The sequence below is a fragment of the Cervus canadensis genome, chromosome 11, assembly GCF_019320065.1.
Source record: "Cervus canadensis isolate Bull #8, Minnesota chromosome 11, ASM1932006v1, whole genome shotgun sequence".
NCBI lineage: Eukaryota > Metazoa > Chordata > Mammalia > Artiodactyla > Cervidae > Cervus > Cervus canadensis.
In genome coordinates, this window is record NC_057396.1 from 47,773,828 (window position 1) to 47,795,755 (window position 21,928).

Consider the following 21,928-nt stretch of genomic DNA (forward strand, 5'->3'; position numbering starts at 1 on the left):
ATTTATTTAACAATGGATAATGGTTCTCTTACACAAAACTAGGTGAGCTAGTTTCATTGGTTTATGGATCTATTTCTCCATTAGACTAAGACTTAACTCAAAGACAGTAACCACATCCTTTTTACTTTAATGAAGAATGTAACAATTCAATTTCATCACAAAGAAACAGTTCTATATTATTCCTGCTAATAACTACAAATTAATAAAAATATTTTATTTTAGAGACTGCTTCTCTTCTTTCAGATTTTTAATATCCTAGAATGCATGCCCCTTCTTTATAACTCTAAAGCTTAAACTATATATAATATCAAATTAACTACCTATATATACCATTTTAAAAAACTCTACTTCTATAATATATCTGCAAAGTTCTAGTGAAGGACAGTCAATGGGTCACAAAGAATCAGGCACGACTTAGCAACTGAAGAACAACAAGACCAATTAAAATGTTATTTTCCATTACCCATACAAATTTTCACTTTACTTTGAAAAGGAAATATTCTAATGTTATTAAGGACATTCTCACCACCTAAGAACAGCTGCCACATGGTAGGTCTTCAATGTTAGCCAAACTACACTGTTAATAAATACTATTTGCAAAGGGATTGAATGAAGAAGCTGTACAAATACGCATTTGATTTCTGCAGTGTTTCAATATTTATTCAGCATTGTCACAAGTCCCCCTCCAAAAACATCTGTCATCAAACATGAACACAAAACCATCATGTTCAAGACCATGACATTTTCTTCCACTGAAGATACTTTAAAGGTCTGATTTTCTCTATAACCAGTCATCATAAATGGGACAGATAATACTCCATGAATTACATTCATCTTTATTAGCAGTTACTCCATTTGGGGGGCTCTCTTAAATAAAAATCGATCACTAGCCATTTGTTCTGAATGATCTATTTTAAGCTGCTAATAAACAAGAATGGATATTGTAATCATTCTGATTCTCTAGAGGTAACTCTAAAGTTTTCGGAACTTCCATGAGAAATTTTTGGTACTTAATGGTTTTAGTTATTCAATGATCCCAGATGAACAGAATGATATAATTTATTTCTATATTCTGGCCTTTGGCTGAAAATAAAAAATGCAACAAATACTAAAATTATATAGAACTCAGAACTTCAGGAAAACGCACATTTAACAGACCATCATTCTTTATCTGTGTAGATTATACAAATGTAAATTGTGAGTTAAAGAAGAAAATCTATAAATACTAGCTACTGCCACCAACAGAAACTGACCTCTGTTAGTACATAAAGAAACAGTGAGAGAGGAAAGAAAACATAGGCTTTTGGTCAGACACCAACATTCAGACTGCGTGATGGTTGCCCTTTCTGAGTCTTGGGGACTTACTTTTAAATTACAAGATATAATAGTATCCTACAGTGTTTAAGAATTTAAATAAAATAATGATGTCTAGCATATACTTAGTATACCAAAAACTATGGTTATCCTAAGTTAGGAGGGAAAAGATCCTCTTTTCAATCATATTTATACATGTGGCTACATCAAGCATCTCAAATTAATACCAGAATAAGAAAATTATTGTTAGTTACTATATTAGTTTCCAAGATACTGTTAACAAGTATCATAAACTAGGTGGCTTCAAAGAGAAATAGGGCTTCCCTGGTAGCTCAGTGGTAAAGAATCCGCCTGCCAATACCAAAGACATGGACCAGTTTGATCCCTGGTCCAGAAAGATCCCACACAACACAGGACAACTAAGCCCATGCTCCATAACTACTGAGCCTGTAATCTAAAGCCCGGGACCTGCACCTACTGAAGCCTGCATGCTCTCGAGCCCGAGCTCCGCAACAAGAGAAGCCACAGCAATGAGAAGCCCATGCGCAGCTAGACAGTAGTCCCTACTCGCCACAACTAGAGAAAGCCCAAACAACAAAGACCCAACACAGTCAAGTAAATAAATAATTTTTTTAAAAAAGAAATGTATTCTCCCAGAATTCTGCTGACTAGAAGTCTGAAATAAAGGTGTCAGCAGCCTTGGTTTCTTTTTGAGGCTCTAAAGGAGAGTATGTTCCATGTCTACTAGCTCTAAGTCAGAGCTTCCCACATAATGTATTGCACCCCCACAGCAATACCAGGAATGAGAATACCTCAGCCTTCAATGAACTAAGAGAGGCATGAGGCATTGAGCTGCCAGGACTGCTAATTCTGCATTCTTTAAAAGTTCTACAACACTTTTTCAAAAGGCATGAAACCAGTCAGGCTTATGCTGTAGCAACTTGGCATTAAGATCTGAGGTTACTACTGCGCAAAGGACTCTGAAAATCAGGCATTACATAGTACATATTACATATACCAATATTCAAGTTTAAACAGACAATCTCAGATGTAACCTATTAGTGTAACATTGTTATAACTGGATATCATCACAATTTGCCCATCAAATCACCTAAAAATCAAACTGACTAGATTCTTGACTTTAAAACTTACTAGTCCAAAACATGATTAGAAAGTTCTATACACAACTTACATAAGGTGCTCACTCTTGCCACTTCTATTCAACATAATGCTGGAAGTACTAGCAAGAGCAATCAAACAAGAAAAAATAAAGAAAAGGCATCCAAATCAGAAAGGAAAAAGCAAAATTATATCTGTTTACAAATACATAATCCCCTATGCAGAAAACGCTAAAGACTCTATTAAAAAAAAACTATCAGAATAAATGAATTTATTAAAGTTGAAGAAAACAAAAATCAACATACTAAAATCAGTTGTGCTTCTTTATATCAACAACCTATACAAAAAGAAAACTAAGAAAACAATCTCATTTATGATAATATCAAAAAATATTCCTATTTTAACAATGCAAATCATGTATTGTCCTGGTATATCCACTATCCTCACTAAAAGTTTCTTTTTAAAAAAACTAAGTGGACTATAACCTGTTCAAACATTATATAACACCACTCAAAGCCTGGTTCTAACCTTTTCTCTCTTCTCCTGCTGGGACTCCTACAATGTATAATTAGTCTGTTTAATAGTATCACAGTTTCTTTAGGCTCTGTTTTCTTTTTTTCAATTCTTTTTCTTTCTTGTTCTCAGACTTGATAGTTTTCTCTCCTGTCATTTTTCACTTTTTCCCTTTAAGGAGCCAGCCATTAAAGAAAACAGAACCTTTCTACATGGTTGGTGGGAATGTAAATTGGTGTAGCCACTAGGAACAGTATGGAGGTTCCTCAAGAAACTAAAGATAGAGTTACCATATGATCCAACAATTCCACTCCTGGATCTGTATGAGGAAAAAATGAAAACACTAATTTGAAAAGATATATGCATCTTGATGTTCATAGCAGCACCATTTACAACAGTCATGATAACATGGAGGCAACCCAAGTGTCCATCAAGGAACAACTGGGTTAAGAAGACATGAGATACACACATGTGGCACATGCACTGGAATATGAACTCAACCATAAAAAAGAACGGAACACCTCCATTTGCAGCACTGTAGACACACCTAGAAGAATATAATGCTTCGTGAAATAAGTCACACAGAGAAAGACAAATACTATATGATATCACTTATATGTGGAATCTAAAATTACAAATCAAGGTATAGGTAAAACAAAAAGAGACTCGAAGATATAGAAAACAAACTTGTGGTTACAAAAGGGAAAAGGGAAGGAGGAAGGAACAAATTAGGGGTATAAAATTAACAAACTACTATACATAAGATAGATAAGCAATAAGGATTTACTGTACAGCACAGGGAATTATATCTAATTTCCTATAATAACCTATAATGGAATTTAATATGCAAGAAACTGAATCATTATACTGTATGTACACTGGGAAACTAATAAAATATTGTACATTGATTATACTTCAATGAAAAAATAAAATTTAAAAGTATATTCTGCATATAAATCCTCAATTATATGTGTGATCAGAGCTAAATGAGTTCTTAAAATTAAAGCAAATAAACAAGCAAGATAATAAAACTAAATATAACAAAGTTTCTAAAAAAAAGACAAAACTATAATAGCAAATCTACATGCCTAAGAAAACTAAAATTTACTCATATCGACCACTGTTTCTCCTAACAGTTCTTAAAACTTTAAAAATCAAACTATGTATATCAAGTATTTTGAGGAAAAAAATCTCTCTGCTTTCCTCCCAAAATTTATTTCTAATTATTGTTGCATAAGTTAAGGAGTTCAAAAGTAAAATAATTTTAAAACATAAGTATCAACATGAACACAGAAAATAACTCTCAACTTTTTCTCAAAATAGTTGTCTTTATTGCTCTACAGGACAAGGCTAGCAAAATAGAAAACTCCAAGTATATAGTCCACTATTTTAAATAACTTCACCAATGCTTCTTTAAGAGCAATGACCAGAAACCTAACTGTACACAGCTAAATTAAGTTACATTTGAAACTTTTACTGTGAGGAAATTCACCAAAAAAGAACCCTGCCACACACACAGTATAGTGGGTAATATGCCCAACTCTTCATAAATTTCTTTCTTAAAAGAATAAAAATAGCAAAAAGTTGCACTTGAGGTGAGACTGTATGATACCACAGGCTTTTTGACAGGGTGTCCGTATTTGCTCTGTGTTTGTCCTCAGACGAGGAGCCGCCCTTAAAGCCCACAAACTTTTCCTGCTCTTTCTCTCCAGCCACAGTAACCTTTTGTATCCTTCCTTCACTAGCAGCATTCTGCCAAAGACTACAGGAAGTATATTAATACACAGAACTCGCCTTTAGCAACTTCAGTCTGAGTATTCCAAATAATTTTACCAATACCTCAGTGGTTAGCTAACTGTAGTCAAAAGCCAGACTAAATTTCACCCTAATACTTAATGCTGTTTAATGACTCACACTGCTTCTGTGTTTTTAGAGATTCATTTGCTCCATTTGTATAAATAGATATGCCATACATCTATTATTTCTGGAGAATTACAAAATGAATTTCACAAACCGTGCTTAAAAATAAAACATTAATACTCTCATAGGAAATTGAAAGTAGCAAGAACCCTGAAAAAATTCAGGGCTCAAATTGCTTCAAGTGTAAATAAGGACATACAGTATTATTTTCTTTCTTTCTTCTAACATTCCCCTAAAAATGTATTACAAGTTTAGTCTGCATGTACTTGAGGTACTATTTTTCAAGTTGCTGTCATCTGATCAATCCCACTTAAATTCTTTTCCTTCATATTTTTCTATTGGGACAGCTCATCTGTATGATCTCTAAATCTCACAAATACTACTCAAACTTTTTGGAGCATTAATTCTTCGTGTAGACAATGACAACATATACCACAAGTAATAACTTTCTATAAAGTAATAACTTCTATGAAGTAATAACTTCATTCTTTTCAACTGACTATAATGCCACATCAGTTGTTTTGAAGAGAATTTTATTTTTTATTTTTAAATTTTATTATTATTCTTTTCGGCTGCACTGCACAGCCTATGGGATTTTAGTTCTCCCAACAGGAATCAAACCCTTGACAGAGTGCAGAGTCCTAACCACTGGACCACCAGGGAACTCCCTGAAGAGAAAGAATTTAATACATTTAATTAGAAGTTAATATACAACCATCGAAGTTCTGTAAGTGCTAGGACTCTTTTTTCTTCTTCTTTTTTGGGCACTCATATCCACAGAAGCTGAAAGAGTGCTCAAAATATTTTCTCAACACATGAAAAGTGGTATATCTTAAACTAATTTTAAAATAATACTTTTATAAGAAAATTAGAGTAATTCCTTATAGAGCATAGATTTCCCATTCATCTACAGTTCAACTAAGGAAATTATCAATATTCATAAAACTAAGCTCCTGACAGAGATGAACCAAAATATTAAAATGCTTAAAAGAATATTAAATACACTGCTATAAATGGATAACCAACAAAGACCTATTGTATATAGTACATGGAAAAAAAGAGTATTAAATATAAAAAGGAAATGAAAACACAACTACCATATTTTAAAAGACTGCTTTAAAATTGGTAAAATTGATAAAGAAAACTAAAAATTCAAAGAAGTTGTTCACATAAATTATGATTCCATTTCTTTTAAATATATTTAAATACTCTTGGCTGTTTAGATGATGTACCAACAACAAATAATAGCCAAAACTATGGAATGTCCCAGAAAGGAAGTGTCATTATCAAATACTATCCATTAGATAGTTGGCAGTATAAATGTTCCACATACTTTCAATTTAACAACTAGCAGACTCTCTAAAGGAAATTTCCACAGCAAAGATAAATGTTCTGATTTTCAGTGGATTTTTAAATGTGTATAAATGAAAGCTAAGAATATACCAGCTTTGACATTTTTAAAAATTTAACAATTTAAACTGAAATGTGTAAGTTAAAAAACTAAAACATTCTCAGGTGTTCAATTTTTCTTTAATTATGCCTTTCAAATGTTTTTAACATAACGAATATTCATTTTTTAGCACGAAAAAACAAAACAAAAAACAGAAAAGGCATGAGATAATCTTGAAAACTGATAAATGATAAAATGCTCTACTGTCATTGTTAAAGATTCAATCAGGCTAGAAAATTGGCAGTATCAGTGATGTGCTCTACTTTATCTGTCACCACAACAAACCATAAAACCTCATTAGGCTCAACCTCACCTGTGCAGTATTTTTGCTAAAAATTTAACCTAAATCTAATCATGAAGAAAAAAACCTGGATTATTTGAAAAAGCTTTTTATGAGACAAGTGACCAGATAAGTAAAACAGGTGAGAGAAATCAAATGGAGCAAACTTTCAGTTAAAAAATAAATGAGTCATAGGGATGAAATGTACAGTTGTGAATATATATACTTGTGAATTCTATTCACTATTATTTATACTTGTAAATACTTCAAAATATTGTGAATATTATCTTCTCCCAGAATGTTCATAAACTTCTTTGTAGTAAGAAGCAACTCAGCTCCTCATCTGAAGATTCAAACGGAGTAAAAGGAGGAAAAAAGTGAGAGAGCCAAGGAAAAGGAGAATGCAGGGATACCAATGCTTCTCTCCAACAACCATATCTGCCCTTAAGCCAAAGAAGTATGAGAGGATGGGGACCTTCACTTGCAAGCTTACCTGTGCATACTCTCTTTCAATAGCAGCCTTCTTCTGACTGAATGTCCTAAAAGCACAAATAAAAATAAAAATTCATTACTGAAAATATAACAACAATTTTATGCAAAGTTATCAACATACCCTCAAACACTGTTTCACAAGCTGTGTTGAGGGAAGGCACAATATGTCAATGATCTACGTATCTAAGAATACCACTGACACCATAGACATTCAAATCCTAGCTCCACCACTTATTAGCTGTATGACCTTGGTCAAGTCACTTGACTTCTCTGTGCCTCAGGTTGCTATTTGGTAAAATGGGTATAGTAATAGTATCTAACTCAAAGGGATAATGTAAAATTTAGTAAAGGACAATATATAAAGTGCTCAAAATAGTGTCTAGCACAGAGTAAAAGACAGGTGTGACTATAGTGTGTGTGTGCATGTTAGCTACTGCCATCAGTATGGCTAGTGCATAGTAGGTATAAAAATGTTTACTGAATATAATAACATAGAGGGAAGCACAGAAAACAAGGTAAAAATAAAATTTTGATCAGTTTCTCAACATGAAATAGTCAAATCATTTCCTTCACTCTAGTCTTTTATAAGAGTCAACAAAGTACAAGAGCACTACATGTTATAGTATGATGAGAGCCTTTCTCACACATGTATTATATTTCACAGATTTAACAGTAAACAATTTTGACAAGTTGCTCTGTCCATGGGATTCTCCAGGCTTGAATACTGGAGTGGGTTGCCATGCCCTTCTCCAAGGGATCTTCCCGACCCAGGAATCGAACACGCATCTCTTGTATCTCCTGCATTGGCAGGTGAATTCTTTACCACTACCATCACAAGGGAAGCCCCATTTTATGATATTATTATTCATTTTTTAAGTAGTTAGCAGTATTTTCTTCTATCTTAACAGTACACGAAGTAACAGTGTACCTTACAAACCACTGCTAGTGGTAAAGAATCTGCCTGCAATGCAGGAGACCCAGTTTCGATCTCTGGGTCAGGAAGATCCCCTGGCGAAGGGAATGGCTACCCATTCCAGTGTTCTTGCCTGGAGAATTCCATGGGCAGAGAGGATCCTGGTGGGCTACTACAGTCCATGGGGTCGCAAAGTCAGATTTGACTGAGCAACTTTTCACTTTCACTTTTTACAAACCACAGGCAAGGTAGAGTCAATGAAACATGATAACATTAACAATTTACCTTGAATATACTGAATTTAACTGGAGGAGGGCATGGCACCCACTCCACTATTATTCCCTGGAGAATCCCATAAACAGAAGACCTTGGTGGGCTACAGTGCACAGGGTCACAAAGAGCTGGACACGACTGAAGCAACTTAGCACACATGCATGCATGCATACTGGGTTTAAAGGCTTTTCTGTGAGGTGTCAGGTATCTGTGTTCTTAAAAACACTTCAATAAGGCAGAGATATCAGAGTAAAAAGTGAAAAATATAAATAAGAGAGCTGGAATAGAAAAAAAGCAATAAAACAAAACTCATTTTAATAATTATTTAAATTTATCAACATAACTATTCATCTCATATAAAAAATAAAAGTATTTAAGATTTTGCTACATTTGTTTTGGATGAATAACTATTATTTAAATTTAAAAAGGAAGGAAATTCTGACATACACAACAACACAAATGAACTGTGAGATCTCTGAGATCATTATGCTGAGTGAAATAAATCAGTCACAAGAAGACAAATACTGTATGTTACCATTTATATAAGATTTGACTTAGAGCAGTCAAAATCACATGGACACAAAGTAGAATGGTAGTTTCCAGGAGCTAAGAAAAGGGGATAAAGTACTTATTACTTAATAGGCACAGAGTTTCAGTTTTGCAAGATGCAAAGAGTTCTGAAGATGGATGGTCGTAGCAGTGGAACAAAATGAATGTACTTAATAGCACTAAACTATACACTTATAAACGGTTAAGAAAACAAATTTTCTATGGACTTTACCATAGGGGAAACAGTGGAAACAGTGGCTGACTTTATTTTTCTGGGCTCCAAAATCACTGCAGATGGTGACTGCAGCCATGAAATTAAAAGACACTTACTCCTTGGAAGGAAAGTTATGACCAATCTAGACAGCATATTAAAAAGCAGAAACATTACTTTGTCAACAAAGGTCCATCTAGTCAAGGCTATGGTTTTTCCAGTGGTCATGTATGGATGTGAGAGTTGGACTGTGAAGAAAGCTGAGCACCAAAGAATTGATGCTTTTGTATTGTGCTGTTGGAGAAGACTCTTGAGAGTCCCTTGGACTGCAAGGAGATCCAACCAGTCCATCCTAAAGGAGATCAGTCCTGGGTTTTCATTGGAAGGACTGATGCTGAAGCTGAAACTCCAATACTTTGGCCACCTGATGTGAAGAGCTGACTCATTTGAAAAGACTTGATGCTGGGAAAGATTGAGGGCAGGAGAAGGGGATGACAGAGGAAGAGATAGTTGGATGGTATCACCGACTTGATGGACATGGGTTTGGGTAGACCCTGGCAGTTGGTGATGGATAGGGAGGCCTGGTGTGCTGTGGTTCATGGGGTCGCAAAGAGTTGGACATGACTGAATGAATGAACTGAACTGAAAGCAAGAGAATAGACCAAAAAAATCTTCTGATAATCTTCATATAAGACGTAAAGGCATTTGTTAAAAGTCAACATCAGTTTCTCATAAAATCTCTTTTAAAATATTAATGGCTGCTGTTATTAAAAGATGAACAAAAACAAGTGCCAGCAAGGACTTAGAGAACTGAAAAGTCTCATACAGTGCTTATAGTAATGTAACATGGTACACTTGTTTTAGAAAATAGTCTGTGAAGTGAGGAGGTCTTAGGAGGCCTCCAGATTTGCAATTGGTATCAGGAGTGAGAGTTGTCTGGGGATTCCCTAACTCTGTAATTCATCACCAGGATAAGCAGAACACCTAAGAACATTCAATTTATTAATGGTGGTAGTAGAGATGGGACATCAAAACCATAATGATGAATATTAAGAATAAACACACCCACCAGAATGGCTAAAATTAAAAAGACTGATAAGTATCAGTAAGGATAAAACGCAATGAAACTCTACATGTTGTTTGTGGGAATATAAAATGGTACAACCATTTTGAGGGAAAAGAAAAAAATATATTCTTATGTAACTAAACATCCATCTTGACATATTTCTAATGCTAGAAATTTACCAAGACAAATGATAACAAATGTCCACAAAAACACTTGACAAAAATATTTATAGCACTTTTATTCATAAATAGCCCCAAACAGGAAATTATACCAGTGGGATAATAGGCCAACCAACAGTGATACATTCTTACAGTGGAATAAAACTGAGCAAGAAAAACAAATGAACTATAAGATGATCACCACATTTCTACTACTCTGAGTTACCTGACCTTTTATTTTACAAATGACAAAGCTGAACAATAACATCAGAGTGTAAAAAAATCATTTGTTAGCACAGATAGAAAACAGGGGTAAGGGAACTACTATTATTTATCAGGACACTGGTGACTCTTTCATAAAGAAAACTACAATTTGTCCTGGAATATAACAGCCGTTTTTAGAAATATTATTACCAAAAATATGGCAATAGCATTAAAATGATGACTTGAGAATACAAAAAAAAAGTTTATTTTGAACAAGGCAAGTAGAATGAACAACTGAAGCTATACAAATCTGACAGAAAATTATTTTGCTCCTAATAAAAAACATTAATTCACCAACAACATTCATTGAGCATCTTCTGAATTTCAGGTATTCTACTAAATATGCACTGGGTATGTAAAAATGAATGAGACATGGACTCTGTTCTCAAGGTATTTATTAGTATAAGATAAACAGGTGATGCCAAGATCCACAAATAATACAGGCAGAGAGTGAAAAGTAGAAAGTGTTTTTATTTCTTATTAATTAGGTAACCTTGGGCAAGTTAATTTTCCTGATCATGTTTTAGTTTCCTATCATGAAATAGGAATAAAAAGAACATCTACCTCATATAGGATTATTAGGAGGATTAAATGAGTACATATTGGTAAAGCACTTAGACTTGGTACACAGCAAACACTAGAAAAGTATTTACTAAGTGAAAATATCATACCCACAGTTTATAATTATGAAATTTAATCCAGTTAAAATATTAAATATGCAAAGCACTACCAAAAAATATATTTAAAGTACTTCTAGTCTTAAATAACGAAGTCAGAATCTCCCTTCTCCTCTCAGAAATTACCCAAAAGCAACAAATAGAATAAAAAACAAAATGCAAACGTGATCTCCAATAAAACTAGGAAACATGAAATGTAAGTGGAAGAGAGGCCTGAGGACAGACTATTAAATTGGAGAAAGAGGGTAGCATATAAGGCATGAGGTTCCAAAACTCATGAAGATGCGGGGAGTACATTTCTTCAACAGCACTTCCTGAAGTATAAAATTTAAACCTCATTCCCAACAACAAGGACAAGGGACATAGGCTGGTGGAGGAAACTTTGCTGTTTAGTTTGAAGAAACAGAGGAGAAAGTATTAAATTAAAAATCACACAAACAATTTACACTGGCAGAAATTACACTGCTGGTGTAGTAGGAAAAAAAACAGTGAGATAGCCTGTACTATGTATGGTCCTGCAGTAGCCAATCTTCTCTGGCTGAGGAGAAATAAAACTACTCATACACTCAATCCTGGTACAACGAAAACTACTGTAAATGTGAAACACTGTAGCTACTCTAAAAAGTTGGTATCCTAAAAAGTTGTACAGGAAAAACCCTCTTCATTCAAAAATAACCACAAAGGGAGCAAGAATAGATCTATGCAAATACAAAATTTTAAGAAGAAGAAAAAAAGGCACAGGAAAAACAGAGTAGCTGAGAAACATTCATGAGAAAAATGCTGCCATAGAGCAGATGAATTTTTAAAACTTAAAAACAAACAAAAAACCCCAGTGAGGCAAATACTGCTTCCAGATATGCTTATAGAATGTCAAAATCACGAAAGAGTAGCAGTGGTGAAAGTGGCAGCCTGCCTTGTCCCTTTAGGAGGAAAGTTTTTTAGCCTTTCACCATTGAGTATAATGTTACTTGTGGATTTTTCATATGTGCCCTTTATCATATTAAGGAAGTTTCCTTCAATTCCTAGTTTACTGAGTGTTTTTATCATGAAAGGGTACTGAATTTTGTCAAATGCTTTTTCTGCCTCTACTGAAATGATCGTGTTTTTTTTCTCCTTCATTCTATTAATATGGGTATATTTCATTCCTTGAATTTTTTTATGTTGAACTTTTGCATTCCTGGAATCAGTTTTTCTTTGTCATAGTGTATAATCCTTCTAATGTGTTGCTGGACTCAGTTTGCTAGTATTTGTTAAGGATTTTTACATCAATGTTCATATGGGATACTGATCTGTAGTTTCTTGTGATATCTTTGACTGGTTATCAAGGTAATAAGGACACCATAGAAAGAGTTAGGCGTGTTCCCTCATTTTCTGTTTTTTTTGAAGATTCTGAAAAGGACTGATGTTCTTTAACCAGTTCTTCGTTAACCATTAGGTAAAATTCAAGCGTGAATTTTAGTCCTCCCACTCACAGCAGCACATGACTACTAGAAAAACCACAGTCTTGACTGTAAGGAATTTTGTTGGCAAAGTGATGTCTCTGTTTTTAATATGTTATCTAGGTTTGCCACAGCTTTTCTTCCAAGGAGCATCTTTTAATTTCATGGCTGCAGTCACCGTCTACAGTGATTTTGGAGCCCAAGAAAAGAAAATCTGCCACTGCGTCCACTTTTCCCCCTTTTAATTTGTATATCCATTCATTCCCCTGTTGAGTCTTTTCAAGTAAAACTTACATAAACTAAAATCACAAATTATATATATGTATATATATACATAAAATGTGTGAGTTTTGACAAATACATACACCTGTGTAATCCAAATGCCCATCAATGTACATACAGAATGATAGCTATACTTTCATACTCCTTTCTTTCATACTCCTTCATACTCAATTCCCCCACTTAACCCTGCAGAGGAAACCACTCACTGGTGGTTTCGTCTGTTCTAGACTTAATATAAACGGAATCATACAGCATGTACTCTCTGGTTTCTTTCACTCACCAGTGTGTCTTTTATTCATACCACTGTACTGAGTAGTATATACGGAGTTTTCTTTTACAGGTGGGAGAGAGGGCTTCTCTTTATTATTAATTCTACTTTTACTGCATTGGGATCAGAGAATATGATGATAATTATAATGATGACATTAAACATTTCCTGAGCCTCAACCACTTGCAAGGCCCTGCTCTGAACAGTAATCCTCACAACTCTGAGCAGCACACTATTATCACCTCCATTTTATATATGAGAACACTAAAGCACAGACGTTAGGTAACTTATCCAGGTCTCACGGCTAGGACAGAACCAGAATTTGGTCCCTGAGCCCCCTCTTAACCACGTACTATATAAAATGCATGTATCATTTCCATGGAATTTGTTGACACTTCTTTTATGAACTAATAATGATAGAATCAACTTCTGTGTTTGAAATGAATATATTCTGCATGTTAGACACAGAATCTATCAATATATATGTAACTAAGCTTATTAATTATGGAATTTAAATACTCTATATACTTTTTAAAGTTTGTTTGATGCCAAAATCTCCCACTGTGACTACAGATTTGTCAGTTTCTCCTTACAATTTTGAAATTTGTGCTTCCTTCTGTTATTAAGTGAATAAATCTTCGTGCTTATTAGTTCTTTCAGGTGAATCCACTTAAGTATTTTTATTCCTATTAATGATTAGACTTCAACTCTATTTTATCTAATAATGGAATGTCATGTCTCTTTAAAGTACTTTCCAGAATATTTTTATAGTTTTATATTCAATTTTTGGTATCATTAGGTTTTTTACATATGTCCCATGAGTATGTACCAATGGTGATTTTTAATTTTTAGATGAAAAAAAGACAGAGTTAAAAAACAAACAACAAATTGGAGGAAAGCATTTGCATTAATCAAGCAACCTAAAATATTAAAAACTCCTACAAAACTCCTAACATTCAAACAGAACATTAGATTAAGGACATGGTATGGTTTGAACGTTTATATCCTACCAAAATTCCTATGCTGGAATCTTAGTACCAATACTAGTGTGATGGTATTAGTCAGTGGGCCTTAGGAAGGTGCTTAAGTTATGAGAGTGGAATCCTCATGAAAAGAGTCAGTGCCTGTATAAAAGAGGCTCCAAAGAGATTCCCAGCTCTTCAGCCTTGCAAGGACACAGCAAGAAGATGCCAGCTATAAACCAGAGAAAGGGCCCTCACAAAAGAACACAACCGTGTTGGTGCCTTGATCTTGACCTTACCAGCATCCAAAACTGTAAGCAATAAATTTTTGTTGTTTATAGCTACCCAATCTGTGGTATTTTTGTCAGAGCAGCCCCAATGGAGGAAGATAGCACAGATGATTAACAAAAAACATAAAATAATGTAAAATAGTCCAATATGAAGGAAAAAACCCTGATCTTCCTAATAACCAAAGAAATCCAGATTCAAACAATAAGACTATTCTGCCTATAAGATGACCAATATTAGAACATCAGAATAATGATAATATATTGCTATTCCCACATCTGGAAATATCTATTGACAGTGGGGGTGGGGAGTAAGGAAAGGTAATATGGCAACAAGTATAAATGATCATTTAAATAGTATATAATGTTTGATCCATTGATTCTGCTTCTACAAATTTATCCTAAAAAGATAGTTACATAAATATACAAGGATGTGAATAAGGATATCAATGACCATGCTACACTGCAAATTAGGTACTATATTGTAGTACAAGGTCTTTATGTAAACAAAGGAAAAGAAAACTTTTAACAACAATTTTAAAAGCCACATTTTAAAAATTATTAAATATTCATTTGGCCAACGATGCCTCATTCAGTAACAAATACTTCTTCAGCATCTACATACCAGTCTTGCTCTCAAAAAGCCCACAGGATGGAGGTGAAAACTTACCAAAAAACAAAAAATAGAAAGACGGAAGATTAATATACCACATGACAGGTGTCTAACAGTGACAAGGAGGATATATGGATACATAAGAGCTGGTTCACTTCATGGTACAGCAGAAACTAACATAAGATTGTGAAGCAACTACAGCCAAATTTAGAAAAATGTATTGACAGAATTTGTTGAGATAAAAGTAAAGATATTACATGTGAGCCTTGCTCCGAAGAAGAGGGACAAGATTCCTCCCCATTGGTTACAGCTTCCTCAGGAAACTGAAATATTTACAGGAGTGATGTAGGCAGAGTCCTCATACCATGCAGTGGTCCTATAGTGAAGCCCACTCATTAAGACTTGCTCTCAACCTGGGGTGGGGGGTGGGGGGGTCATGTGTAAGAATTGGCCATTCAGTGATCTGAATATCCACAGTGGCTCACACTAACAAAGGAGAAACTGAGCCAAATAAGAGGGCTGAAATGACTCTAGGGTGACTCCTAGAGGTGTTACGCTCACAAGTAGCACACTGATTTCTGTTTGAAACATTATTAGTTTTAAATCTATGTTTTTCAGCTATAAGGAAACCCCTCCCCTCAAGCTAATTATGACTTACAGAAATTTGGCAAATTATACCTTTGTAAGCAGAATTGAAACATTTATCTTTTTTCTCTACCTGATCCTTCCAGAGGTTGAAAACTCTCAAGTTACCAGCAGTTTTATCAGATAAATTAGGAAGGCCATCTCCTACCAGGAACAGGAATCTCAAGGTATTTGGGGGACTTCAAAAAGGGAGGAATTCACCTAGATCTGAAGGTGAAATCGGTGACAGGCCTTTGGCATGGCTTTCCTGGATCTAAGAGGCCAGGAAAGCTGGCCTCTTTTACTTTTAAAAAGTTTAATCTGAAATTCCTTATAAAAAGTTCCAGCAAAGCCAATTTTTAAAAAGCCCATGTGATCAATTATATAAATCATCAGGTCAAGTTTATTGAAACCAGATTTATTTTGCAAACATATTAGTCTTAATTTGGCTATATTCAGTAGAAATGAGGGTAATTTTAGAGAGAAAAGTGTTATGTTTCAGTGGATATTAAATTCTAGTTTTGTTAATTGAGGTCTGTATTTATTGCCTAAGACTTACTTCTCAGACAGCTCCTTGCTGTTATGTCTTATTATTGTAAAAAATAAATTCAATTAAGAAATAATTCAAAGTTTAATTGCATTATTAAAAGAACACTCTAAGTTTGTTTCTAAAGCTTATCTAAATAATCCTTGGATGGAAATCAGATGCCCATGACCTGAAACCAGGGTGTTGTATATACCAGAAGAGACATAATTTAAAGGGCAATCTCTCACCTAGACGGAGGACACATCAAATACTCTTAACTACCTCCTATACAGCAAAACTGAAGGGAACAGACTCTTGAATTAATATTTACACTTAGAACAAGCCCCTGCATGGATCGGCCTATAGAGAGGGTGACTGACCTTAAAACAAACAGAGAAGACACTACCAAGCCAGGATGAGAAGATGACAACATCTGAGGGAGACGGGTGACCGAAGATGCAAGACCAGGCCTGTATACCAATTACTTTGATAACTGCTCACATCTTTGCTTGTTAACTAAATGCACTTCACAACCTTATGCACAGTTAAAGTTAATCTAATTGTTAGCTTTATAGTCAATTACCTGTATCTAGTACTTCTGGGCTACCCTGGTGGATTTCTCCCCTCCAAGGCTCTCACTGAAAAGCCCTTAGGAAATTTACTCTAGAAAAAAGATATAATTCTGTTCAAGCAACTAGCCGATGTTATTAGGTGGGATACCCTCACCTGGCCAATTAATAATACCTGCTTTGTATGACCCTGGACATAAACAAAAATTTATTTTCAGGGTCACTCAAACTCAATCAGAACAAAGAGCAAAATTTCAGCCAAAGAATATAACCTCCCTCAATGTGGAATGGATTTATGTGGTTAACACCAGGCTGCAGTTATTTAGATTTAAGGCTCCCCTTATGTTGGGAAGCAAGAGACCATATTAATAATACTAGGAAACTGGTCTGGGTGTCTATGAATAATACCAAAATATAATCTCCCCAAAGATAACGATTGGTACAGAATAGACTAAGTAAAACCATCTGGGAATACACTAGGCAACACCTAGCAGAAGTTCTTGGCTTAAATTCTTACTTATGACCTTACTAACACTACTAGCTATATTATTTGTATTTTCCCTGTTTTACAAAATTATTCTTTCTTGCATTACCAAATGTGTGCATGAGCCTCAGATAATATGACTACTAGATGACTTGAAGCAGCTGACTAAATAGTTCTATATAAGGTCAGTGATTGTAACAGTTTAGATACGAGAAGAAGCAACAGAGGGAATCATTTCCTGAACCATACCAGGTGGTGTGACAGGTGGTCCAGGACTTCAGCTACTAGTAACAGGGCCTAGTCCAGTAAAAGCACATTGTGTGGTTATCAACGAAACCCCTGCCTGACCTAGGAATGAGCTTTCCTAGCACCATGGGACAAAACCAAAATGGTCAAGAAGTGCCTCCCAAACCACAGTAGAATTTATGATAATTAGTTCAATTCAATTGCTCAGTCGTGTCTGACTCTGTGACCCCATGAACCGCAGCACATCAGGCCTTCCCGTCCATCACCAACTCCCGGAGTCCACCCAAACCCACGTCCATCAAGTCGGTAATGCCATCCAACCATCTCATCCTCTGTCTTCCCCTTCTCCTCCTGCCCTTAATCTTTCCCAGCATCAGTGTCTTTTCAAATGAGTCAGCTCTTCCCATCAGGTGGCCAAAGTACTGGAGCTTCAGCTTCAGCATCAGTCCTTCCAATGAAAACCCAGGACTGATCTCCTTTAGGATGGACTGGTTGGATCTCCTTGCAGTCCAGGGGACTCTCAAGAGTCTTCTCCAACACCACAGCTCAAAAGCATCAATTCTTTGGCATTCATCTTTCTTCACAGTCCAACTCTCACATCCATACATGACCTCTGGAAAAACCATAGCCTTGACTAGACGGACCTTTGTTGGCAATGTAATGTCTCTGCTTTCTAATATGCTTTCCTTCCAAGGAGTGTTTTTTAATTTCATTGCTGCAATCACCATCTGCAGTGATTTTGGAGCCTAGAAAAATAAAGTCAGCCACTGTTTCCACTGTTTCCCCATCTATTTCCCATGAAGTGATGGGACCAGATGCCATGATCTTAGTTTTCTGAATGTTGAGCTTTAAGCCAACTTTTTCACTCTCCTCTTTCACTTTCATCAAGAGGCTCTTAAGTTCTTCTTCACTTTCTGCCATAAGGGTGGTGTCATCTGCATATCTGAGGTTAATGATATTTCTCCCAGCAATCTTGATTCCAGCTTGTGCTTCCTCCAGTTCATCATTTCTCATGATGTATTCTGCATATAAGTTAAATAAGCAGGGTGACAATATACAGCCTTGATGTACTCCTTTTCCTATTTGGACCAGTTTGTTGGTCCATGTCCAGTTCTAACTGTTGCTTCCTGACCTGCATACAGGTTTCTCAAGAGGCAGGTCAGGTGGTCTGGATTTCCCATCTCTTTCAGAATTTTCCAGTTTATCGTGATCCACACAGTCGAAGGCTTTGGCATAGTCAATAAAGCAGAAATAGATGTTTTTCTGGAACTCTCTTGCTTTTTCGATGATCCAGCGGATGTTGGCAATTTGATCTCTGGTTCCTCTGCCTTTTCTAAAACCAGCTTGAACATCTGGAAGTTCACGGTTCACGTATTGCTGAAGCCTGGCTTGGAGAATTTTGAGCATTACTTTACTAGCGTGTGAGATGAGTACAATTGTGCAGCAGTTTGAGCATTCTTTGGCACTGCCTATCTTTGGTATTGGAATGAAAACTGACCTTTTCCAGTCCTGTGGCCACTGCTGAGTTTCCCAAATTTGCTGACACACTGAGTGCAGCACTTGCACCGCATCATCTTTCAGGATTTGAAATAGCTCAACTGGAATTCCATCACATCCACTAGCTTTGTTCGTAGTGAGGTTTTCTAAGGCCCACTTGACTTCATATTCCAGGATGTCTGGCTCTACGTGAGTGATTACACCATTGTGATTATCTGGGTCATGAAGATCTTTTTTGTACAGTTCTTCTGAGTATTCTTGCCACCTCTTCTTAATATCTTCTGCTTCTGTTAGGTCCATACCATTTCTGTCCTTTATTGTGCCCATCTTTGCATGAAATGTTCCCTTAGTATCTCTAATTTTCTTGAAGAGATCTCTAGTCATTCCCATTCTGTTGTTTTCCTGTTTCTTTGCATTGATTGCTGAGGAAGGCTTTCTTATCTCTCCTTGCTATTCTTTGGAACTCTGCATTCAAATGGGTATATCCTTCCTTTTCTCCTTTGCTTTTCACTTCCCTTCTTTTCACAGCTATTTGTAAGGCCTCCTCAGACAGCCATGTTGCTTTTTTGCATTTCTTTTTCTTGGGGATGGTCTTGCTTCCTGTCTCCTGTACAATGTCACAAACCTCCATCCATAGTTCATTAGGCACTCTGTCTATCAGATCTAGTCCCTTACATCTATTTCTCACTTCCACTATATAGTAATAAGGGATTTGATTTAGGTCATACCTGAATGGTCTAGTGGTTTCCTCCACTTTCTTCAATTTCAGTCTGAATTTGGCAATAAGGAGTTCATGATCCAAGCCACAGTCAGCTCCCAGTCTTGTTTCTGGTGACAATGAGGGGACTGAGCTAACCAAAAATTGTCCCTTACCATCTGCAGTGGCCACAGGACTGGAAAAGTTCAGTTGTCATTCCAATCCCAAAGAAAGGCAATGCCAAAGAATGCTCAAACTGCCACACAATTGCACTCATCTCACACGCTAGTAAAGCAATGCTCAAAATTCTCCAAGCCAGGCTTCAGCAATACATGAACAGTGAACTTCCAGATGTTCAAGCTGGTTTTAGAAAAGGCACAGGAACCAGAGATCATATTGCCAACATCCGCTGGATCATCGAAAAAGCAAGAGAGTTCCAAAAAAACATCTATTTCTGCTTTATTGACTATGCCAAAGCCTTCGGCTGTGTGGATCACCACAAACTGTGGAAAACTCTGAAAGAGATGGGAAATCCAGACCACCTGACCTGCCTCCTGACCTGTATGCAGGTCAGGAAGCAACAGTTAGAACTGGACATGGACCAACAAACTGGTCCAAATAGGAAGAGGAGTACATCAAGGCTGTATATTGTCACTCTGCTTATTTAACTTATATGCAGAGTACATCATGAGAAATGCTGGGCTGGGTGAGGCACAAGCTGGAATCAAGATTGCTGGGAGGAATATCATTAACCTCAGATATGCAGATGACACCACCCTTATGGCAGAAAGTGAAGAGGAACTAAAATGCCTCTTGATGAAAGTGAAAGAGGAGAGTGAAAAAGTTGGCTTAAAGCTCAACATTCAGAAAACTAAGATCATGGCATCTGGTCCCATCACTTCATGGGAAATAGATGGGCAAACAGTGGAAACAGTGGCTGACTTTATTTTTCTAGGCTCCAAAATCACTGTAGGTGGTGATTGCAGCAATGAAATTAAAAAACACTTACTCCTTGGAAGGAAAGTTATGACCAACCTAGACAGCACATTAAAAAGCAGAGACATTACATTGCCAACAAAGGTCCGTCTAGTCAAGGCTATGGTTTTTCCAGAGGTCATGTATGGATGTGAGAGTTGGACTGTGAAGAAAGCTGAGCGCCGAAAAATTGATGCTTTTAATTGTGGTGTTGGAGAAGACTCTTCAGATTCCCTTGGACTGCAAGGAGATCCAACCAGTCCATCCTAAAGGAGATCAGTCCTGGGTGTTCATTGGAAGGTCTGATGCTGAAGCTGAAACTCCAATACTTTGGCCACCTCATGCAAAGAGCTGACTCACTGGAAAAGTCCCTGATGCTGGGAGAGATTGGGAGCAGGAAGAGAAGGGGACGACAGAGGATGAGATGGCTGGATGGCATCACTGACTCGATGGACATGAGTTTGAGTAAGCTCTGGGAGTTGGTGGTAGACAGGGAGGCCTGGGGTGCTGCGATTCCTGGGGTCGCAAAGAGTCGGACACGACTGAGCGACTGAACTGAACTGATCTGCCTCTACAAGGATTAGATCACTGTCAATGCAGCTATTAAACTTCAAACAGCCTGAAAGGAGTGTGAACTCCTGAAAGGAGTTTAGGGTGGAGATAAGGAATCAGGTGCTGTTCTCTGGAAAAGACTGGCAGAACAGGACTTCTGAAGTCCTGTTAGTTAGATGTCTTCAGGATACGATTTTATGAGCCCAATTTCTTACATCTTCTCCTATCTAGAAAAGCAATAAAATCATTAACAGAGAAATCTGCTTCTTGTGACTAGTAGCAACCTTCTTGTGGCTAGCAGTAACCTTCTACCAAAATGTGTCCTTGATTGCACATATCCCCCTTCACCAAAATCACATATAGCTGACCTTTCCTCTTACCTCCTCAGAGCGGTTCCTTGGGGCTATCTGAGAGGCTATCTTCTGAACTATAATCCTCATTTTGTCCCAAATAAAACTTAACTCACAACTCTCATGTTGTGTATTTTTTTTCAGTCAGCAGAGATAAAGCCAGAGATACCGCTCTTCTAACAAGTTCCTAGTCGGTACAGAAACTACTAACCTAGGAAACGCACTTTGAGAATCAGAGAATTAAAATTATAAAACTACTCATCCTTTTTTGTTTCACCAAAAACAAAATAATTAAATCATTATAGATATAGTTTTAGGAATCATGTACACATGAAAGAAGGGAGAAAAAAAATAACAA

At 36.3% G+C, this 21,928-nt stretch overlaps 1 protein-coding gene across 3 annotated transcripts in view; it reads right to left on the bottom strand.

Moving 5' to 3' along the window:
• The window catches only part of FCHSD2 (FCH and double SH3 domains 2), a 268,065-nt gene that overhangs the window by 202,181 nt on the left and 43,956 nt on the right, over positions 1-21,928 (bottom strand). For all 3 annotated transcript variants that reach the window (XM_043482268.1, XM_043482267.1, XM_043482269.1), the window contains exon 3: positions 7,090-7,135. In XM_043482268.1, the coding sequence (XP_043338203.1) occupies positions 7,090-7,135 (46 nt within the window). The remainder of the gene's footprint in view (positions 1-7,089; positions 7,136-21,928) is intronic.